The sequence below is a fragment of the Myotis davidii genome, unplaced genomic scaffold (genome assembly GCF_000327345.1).
Source record: "Myotis davidii unplaced genomic scaffold, ASM32734v1 scaffold27, whole genome shotgun sequence".
Taxonomy (NCBI): Eukaryota; Metazoa; Chordata; class Mammalia; order Chiroptera; family Vespertilionidae; genus Myotis; species Myotis davidii.
In genome coordinates, this window is record NW_006297821.1 from 142,984 (window position 1) to 151,274 (window position 8,291).

An 8,291-nucleotide genomic window follows, 5' to 3' on the forward strand; every position below is an offset into this window, starting at 1 on the left:
ATATAATATATTATTCAGTATACACTATCCTATAGTATACTATCCTATACTACATTATACTACACAATACTATCTATATATACTATCTATTATACTACTCTATACTATATGTATTTTACTATCTGTGCCTCACTCTATGTACTATCTGCACTTGGGTTAGGGTTAGGGTATATATACTTTACTATATATATAAGCCCATATTATACCATACTGCCTTACAATATATTTACTATACTGTAAAACGGCCAATAATAATAGTACCCCTGATAATGCAGCAAGATGGATAAATCTCAAACCCATTATGCTACATGACAGAAGCTAGGCTCAGAGCTCTGTGCTCTGTGATCCCATTGCTATGGCATCCTGAAGAACAGCCCCTGGTTACCAGTGTCTGGGGCTGGGGGAGGGGTTGACTCCGAAGGCCTAGGGATTTGTAAGCGATTGAACGCCCTATTTTGGTTTTGGTGGTGGTTACATGGCTACTTGTATTGGTCAGAGATCATAGAACTGTACACAAACAAGGATTAATTTTATTGTATGTAAATTATACTGGGCAGAAAAGGTTAAATAATAATAACAGTAATAATAGTACTTGATTTCTAGAGTTTATTCAGCCGCATTCAGGTGATGCCTACTGTGTGCTGGGCAGGTACCGGGCACCGGGATACAGCCGGCAGTCCACAGCACTCCATGCAGGTGGAGACAGTGTGGATAGAAAGTGGTTAGAGAGGGTGACTGACATGAGCTATAATCATGGATGGTTTTCTACGCCCCAGGCACGGCGCTAAATGCATTAAAAGTACAAACTCTCTTCATCTTAGAACAATTCTCTGAGATGACTTGTATCACCCACAATTTTTTTAAAATAATAGTTTATTGATTTTGAGAGAGAGAGAAACATCAATGTGAGAGCCTAACATCCATCGCTGCCTCCTGCACTCCCCAGCCAGGGATCAAGCCCACAACCGTTCAGTGCACTGGATGACACTCAACCAATTGAGCCACACCAGCCAGGGCTGTCACCTCATTTTAATCATGAAGAAACTGGCCCCGGCCAGGTAGCTCAGTTGGCTGGAGCATTGTCCTGATATGCCAAGGTTGTGGGTTCGATCCCCAGTCATGGCACAAATAAAAATCAACCAATGAATGCATAAATAAGTGGAACAACAAATCAGTGCTTCTCTCTCTAAAAAAAAAAAAAGAAGAAGAAGAAGAAGAAAGAAAAAAAGAAGCTGACTGAAGCACAACCAGTTATTTGTCTAAGATTTCACAGAGCTAGAAAGTAAAACTAGGCATTGAATTTGGGCATCTCTTGGGAGACTATTCTCTTACCCACTACTGGCGAGTAAGGTGCATTTACTGAGCACAGCGCTTGGCCCAGAGTAAGTGCTAAGTAAATGGCAGTTGTTGCTATATTGATATTACAGATCCTCATTAGGACATACTTTCTGATATTTTTCTCCAGGGACCAAAGCGGATGTTGGACGCTCAAGTGCAAACAGACCCCGTATCCATTGGACCAGTTGGCAAATCCAAGTAAACAAATCGCCACAGTTCCCACCACGTCCTCCTGCCACCAAGAGGCCTCCTCCCTATCCATCTCCTCCCCGACCCACTCCATGTATATATTTTTTCTTCTGATGGCCATCGAATGAAATTCTGCCTACAAACCAAGCCTGAGCTGTTGTATATTGAGGTGTATTATTTACGTCTCTGGTCCGATCTTTGCTGGTAAATAATCGTAAGGATGGTTTAGGAGGTTAACTTGTCAGGTCAGAAGAGTGGATGGTGGGGTAGGGTAGAGGGATCTTTCTAGTTAAACTATGAACACGGCAGCGACAAGTTGCAGGAAAGAAATGGCTGCCTTGTGTAATTAAGCTTTGTCTTAAACGGGCTCATCCAAGAAGAGAGGAAAATCTGTTTAAGTTCATCTTTCAAGGAGGGAGGACATGGCTCTGTATTGGGAAGTTGCCAATTTCCTGGAGTGGAATGTGTGGGGAATGAGAAAAGGAGTGAATAAGAGTTGTTTTTTACATAGGGTCCTTGAAAGTTATTGGCGAGGGGGGCAAGACTGACTGGAGAGAGCTTAAAACAGTTTGGGTAAACAATTGCTTTTTTGAGGCTCAGTGACAAGGGCGAGGATTACAACTTAAAAACAAAACACACAAAAAAACAAAAAAATGCAGTTGCTAGTTTATTTTGCAACACAAGGGGGCGCCCAGGGCTCCATGTGAATCCTGCATCCTGTGTCCCTAACAAAGATGTGGTCCCTGCGATCTTACTTCTTCATGTTTCTTAGGTGGCTGAGGGGCTTGCTTCATCTGTCCTGTCTGGCACTTGTCTCGCGTCTGTCTGTAATTTCCTAATGTTCTCAGGATGTGCTCTGGTAAAACCCTTCCCGTAACCCCAATTAATAAAAATTTACAGAAGATTATTCACCTATGAGTTTTTTAATACTTGTACAGAGGAATAAATAGGACCAGGAGTCTATTAAAATGTCATTCAAAAGTCGCATATGATTGGCTGATATCATGTACTGTATCTTTCTCTGAGTTAATAAAAAAATACATTGATATCTAAAGCATCTTTTAATTTTCCACTTTTAAAGCAGGTCTCTCACATCCTATGTCTGAGACGCCTTTATCTTCCCCAGTAAAATATATATATTAGCTTCCTCCGGCTTGTCCTCTGTCCCAGCTCCTTCCAGGTTCCCTGTATGTGGCCACACAGGAAGACCACATTTGCATATGCACACGCACCTGTATAGAAGTGCTGTCTTGGGCCAGGCTGCCTAGAGCTGAGCCTGAGATGGGATTCGTCCCGATGCACGTGAAATCCTGAGGGAGGACTCCCTTCAGAAAGGGAGGAAGAGAGCAGGGCTGGGAAGGAGCTGAGCAAAGCCTGGGCTGGGCTGGAGCTGGGCTGCACGCTGCCCGGGGGGCGCTGTGGCGTGAAGTGCACCCCACAGCAGGTGCTTCCTCCAGCCAAGGGGCCACCCTTCCAGGCAGGAAGGCAAGCTCTTCCATTGCGCTGAGAAGCTGGGCTCCCTGAGCAGCTAGAGGCCGTCTGCATGGGCAGCGTCTGCTCACAGATACACCCACGGGGATTCACATTCACACCCCTGAGCATAAATGCATGTGTTTATACATATATACATACACTGCATACAGAAATAAATGCATGCACATATTTATACATATAAACATAAATGCATACAGGGATCGATAAATACATGCATACATTCATATTCAACACACATACAAGTAGTGTATGTAACTAACACAGATACACACACACTTGCCCATACAAATCCATCACATGTGTGATCCATCACACGTTGTTTGGAAATAAATTGAATATATTCTAAGACTGCACTTTAGCCAAATAAAACCATGGATTGGGCAACAAGGTGTTTAGAACGTGTGTTTGGGAGAAGCAAAAAAATGGTATCTCTAAGGAAACAGATTAGGGGGCCTTTGCCGCTGGGCCCGCTGGGTGCTAGGTTTCAAATAAAGACCCGAGGTATCTCCCATGAGGCTGAGTGACTTCCTCAGACTGCCTGCCCAAGCCTGGGCATTACTTTGAGAATGACCTCATGGCACCTCATGTCCAAAGCTTAACTTGGCACAAATCAGGGAAAACCCTCTGGGGAAGCCCTTGCTGGGGGTGACGCTCCCCAGCCCAGGGTCACAGGGCATGGGAAGAGGGCAGGGAGCCAGGCCGCTGGGGATTCCTTTGTGTCAGGAACCAGCGGGGGGTTTGCGGGCCACACCAGTCCACTGAGAACGGTGAGAGGGTGAGAGTATTGTTTGCAAGTTTCGCCTCACTGGACGCTGGGGCTTTGGGCCTGATGAGCATACGCAGGAGGAACTGAGTCATATGCAGAAGGAGCGCTCCCATCTGCCATCTCCCCCCTCAAAAATGTAAAATCTTTAAAGAGGTCCTTTGCTGAGAATCCCCCTGCAGAGCAAGCCAACAGTTCCTGTAACTGGCTTCCCATCCTCCTGGCCAAGAAGGAAAGCAATCTTTTCATGAAATTGCTCGCTTTCTACGGCATGAACATTGAACCCAGCTGACTTGTGTGGGGAGCTCTGTATTGAATTGTTAATGCAGCGCTAGGAAGCAAGTTTGAGTGTTGTGTGGTTGCTATTTTATGGGGAGGGGGTGGTTGTGGTTTTGGGTTTGGTTGTGTGTGTTTTAGTTGAGAGCCCATTCCTGAGCATTTACAATAAACACGAAAAGAGGGACTGATGTTCCTCAAACTAAGCCACTCGGGCAGCAAAACTGCCTCAGCAAAGCCTTCGAACACCCGAAACTGAGAGCCGTGGCCTGGGGCGGGGCACGGGGCCTTGTTAGTCTGTGCTCTCATTTACTTGTTTGCTTATTTACTTTTAGGTGCACAGGGAAGTGTGTCTTCTCCAAAGTCAAGAAGTGGCCTTTCCCAAGAATTGAGCTATTGAGCTGAAATGGCTGCCACTGGGAAAACAAAACAGGAAAACTCCGCTCCCAGGCCCAGCTGACCTGACGGTGACTGACTGATGCCCACATATTAACCCCTTCACGCACCGCTGTTCTCAGCGGCCCTTCGCGCCCTCATGAAGTTACCTTTAGGGGAAGGGAACACATACCCCAAAAATGCCCCCAAGGGAGGAAAAAGGGAGAGAAAATGAAGTTCTTTTATTGTTGTTGTCACCCCTCCCCCACCCCTTCCCTCTTTAAACAAATGATCAGGGATTTAAACACACAGACACAGTAGCTGATTGCCCTAGTTTGTTTGCAAACAGCCCAGATTCCATTAGATTCCAGGAGGCCGGAATCGCAGCCTCTGTTACCAGCCCCACTGGCTCCTTCTCAAAGTGAGAGCAGATTCCTACCCACTGAACCTGACAAACGTCATTTCTTATGTCAGAGTCCCAAATTGATCTTCAGCTTAAAAAAAAAAAATGCAGCCAGCTAGCCCACCTTCCTTAAAGAGCAGGAAAGCGGTGGCAATGATTCACTCACCCACGGAGCAAGCGCGGAGCGTGGCTCGCAGAAACGGAAATGGTCAGGGTCGGTTCTAACCATCCTCCCAACCTGCCCCTTAAGCCTTTGTCAGAGGCACTTCCCAGGTGAGTACAGTCAGGCTCCTCCGTGGTCTAGAATCTAGATCCCGTTCACTCTCAGTGGAGAGAACAGAAAGGAAGGGCTCCGTTAGGAAGAGCAGAAATTCCAGACTGAGCAGCAAAGTGGGTACATTGGTAATTCAGATCCTTAGTGCTGGCCTGGAGGCCGGTCAGCATCCAGCCCTTTGCATAAATTGGTTTTCTGGGGAGTTTAACCCTTTCGCCTCTGTTTCCCTTCCCCAGAAAGCTACTCTTGGAGCCTCTCCATCTCTTGGCCCTTTAACTAAACATAACAGCCCAAGCAATTTCACCGAAATAAGGGAAGTCACAGTAATACCTTAGGCGACCACATTTCACAGCTTGTAGAATGGTTTTTGAACGCATTATCTAATTTGAAGCTGTGCCCCTCACTGAACTTAATTGCTTCCTTTGTTACATTTCATTATGAGGGGATTGTCGTGTACCTGTATGGCTCACCCTCCGCTCCCCTCCCCTGATATCCCTCCTGCCCCCACCCCAAAGGATCACTTCTTGACAAAATGGCCCCCAGCTGCATTGCTGACAATGGTGGCCACGGAAGGAGCACCTTGCTTATGTAATTTACTCTCCAGAAGGACGTTTTCTTTAAATCTGGCCACACGGGGGAGTTCCAGGACCGGGGGTCTGGAATCTCTAGCCAGGCTCTTTTCCCTGATTGCCTAAATCAGCAAATCAGCGGTTCTCAACCTGTGGGTCGCGACCCCTTTGGTGGTCGAACGACCCTTTCACAGGGGTCACCTAAGACCCTCCTGCATATCACATATTTACATTACAATTTATAACAGTAGCAACATTACAGTTAGGAAGTAGCAACGAAAATAATTTTATGGTTGGGTCACAACATGAGGAACTGTATTTAAAGGGCCAGAAGGTTGAGAACCACTGGAAATGGAGGTTGGGGAGAAGCAGCTCTTAAGAATGTGTTTCTTGATTGACTTCTAGACAGCAGTCAAGTTGAATGAAGAGAACTAAAACAAGGGGCCAAACTGGGCATGCTCCATCTCCCTTCGCACTCAGCTCCACCAAGTAGGCACCACTGTTACCCTGCTGCTCAGGAAGGGAACTAGAGGTTAGGTCTCCTGCCCTCCAGCTGAGTGTGGGTGGTAAGGCTGGTGAGGATGACTTAAATGCTTTGCTACGACACCAACTTAAATGTTGCAATCACACTACCCTTCCTACCTTCTTCTAAGACTGAGCTGATGGGGATGGAAAAACAAACCAACCAACTTGATCTGTATCTTTGGGCCGGGAATTACAGGAGACCTGGACATAGTAGATTCTCCATCAATATCGGCTGAATGGATAAATCGGTAGATCAATATTCTATGGCCACATCCATTAGAAATTGAGTTGCCTCTGGTATGAGTTGATTTTAGCTCCAAGTGTTTGGTCACTCTAATCAGATATCCACCTCCCTAGGTGGCCAACCCAGTGGTTCTCAAAGTGTGGTCCCATAATGAGCAGCATCACCTAAGAACTAGGTTATGATGCAAATTACTGGATCCATTCCAGGCTGCTAGATCAAAACCTCCGGGGTTAGGACCCAGATGGTTCTGAGCACAAGAAAATTTGAAAATCACTGATCACGGTAGAGCTACCACTTCACTGAACATCAACTTTAGGAAAACAGCCCTGAAGATGCAAACATGGCAGCTAACTTTGGGTCTGAGTCTATGCCAGGTTGAAACTTAACCTAAGCTCTTAAAGGCATGTTTTCATGTTTGTGGGAGAGATGGGCGAGCAAAAGACAGTAATAATGTCATGTAAGAGAAGTAGATGCAGGAGATGTGGGACTCAGGAAGGCACAGGTAAGAGCCAGAGGGATTCTCAGTAGAAGAGGAATGCAAAAGCAAGTAGCTCAGTGTGGCTGGAGTGAGGCTGAGGGAGGACAGATAGGATGGTGGGCGCTGGAGAGGCAGCTCAGACCTGATATCAGGACACGTGGAAAGGAGCCTATAGGAAGTTTAACTTTCTCCCAAGGGCAATCGGGAGCCGAGGGAGAGATCTGACTGACTCAGATTTGTGGTTTGGTTGCAGATAGGATCCAATACAAAGTCAATTCAACTAATAGTCATTGAGTGACCTGAACTGTATACCAGAAATAATTCATAATCATTTTCTTTTTAAGCCTTTCTGAAGAGTATAAGGAATTCCCACTTTGCCCTGCCAGAGTGGCTCAGTTGGTTGAATGTCATCTCATAGACTGAAAGGTTGCTGGTTCAATTCCCTGTCAGGGCACATACCTGGGGTGTGGGTTTGATCCCCAGTCAGGGAGTGTACAGAAGGCAACTGATCAATGTTTCTCTCTCACATCGATGTTTCTCTCTCTTTCTCTCTCCCTTCCTTCCTCTAAGCATGTCCTTAAGTGAGGATTAAAATAATAATAATAATAAATTCCCACTTACATAAAACTTCTAAATGGCTTTGATCCTTAAGTGGATATTTAAATGCTTATTTCCCAGGGTCATAAGTGTGAACCTGGAAGTTGGCCCCAACCACTCAGATGTTCCACATCTATGCCCCGAGGCTGTGAGATCTTGATGAAGTGACTTCACTTCTCAGAGCCTGAGTTTTGTCCCTGTAGAATGGGAATAACAAGGGTACTTACCCCTGAGAGTCAGAGGGAAGAGGAAGGAGACAAGGCATTTATAGCAAGTACCCACAATGCCTGGTGCGCAGTAAGTGCTCACCCAGCATTACTGATGACATCTGCCCACCGTAGAAGGTATGTGTTCTCTGGCTCAGGCTGAGAGACCACCAAATCTTTGGGACACTCTTAAAGTGTGTCCCAGTCTCTCCCTACCCAGGTAACAGTTGGCTGGCTGGCTTATCCAAAGCAAGAGAAAGGGAGGAGAGAAGAAAAAATAATGTTGGTTTTCCCTGGTGTTTAACTCATTCTAAAGTAAAGTCCCCTCTGTGGGAAGGGACTGCCCTTGGCTTTCCTCGGTTGTATGTACCTATAACATTAGCCAGGTTGCCATGTGGCATCTCTCCGGCCCACCTCTGAGTTCACCTGCAGCAGCGATAGCCTCCCACCTCAGAGAGCCTTCTCTGGTTTGCTTTCCTTCTGGGTGGCCTTGTCCAGGGGTGGTGGGGATTTGTTCAGCCCAGGTTGAGGGCATTGTGGGAATTCCTGAGGTTTCATGC

General features: G+C 46.2%; 1 protein-coding gene across 5 annotated transcripts in view; it reads left to right on the forward strand.

Annotated features, from left to right (window-relative positions):
* The window catches only part of BCAS1 (breast carcinoma amplified sequence 1), a 74,360-nt gene extending 71,926 nt beyond the window's left edge, over positions 1-2,434 (forward strand). For all 5 annotated transcript variants that reach the window (XM_015570400.1, XM_015570403.1, XM_015570401.1 and 2 more), the window contains one exon: positions 1,466-2,434. In XM_015570400.1, the coding sequence (XP_015425886.1) occupies positions 1,466-1,540 (75 nt within the window). In that variant the 3' untranslated portion in view covers positions 1,541-2,434. The remainder of the gene's footprint in view (positions 1-1,465) is intronic.
* The last annotated feature ends 5,857 nt before the right edge of the window (positions 2,435-8,291 follow it).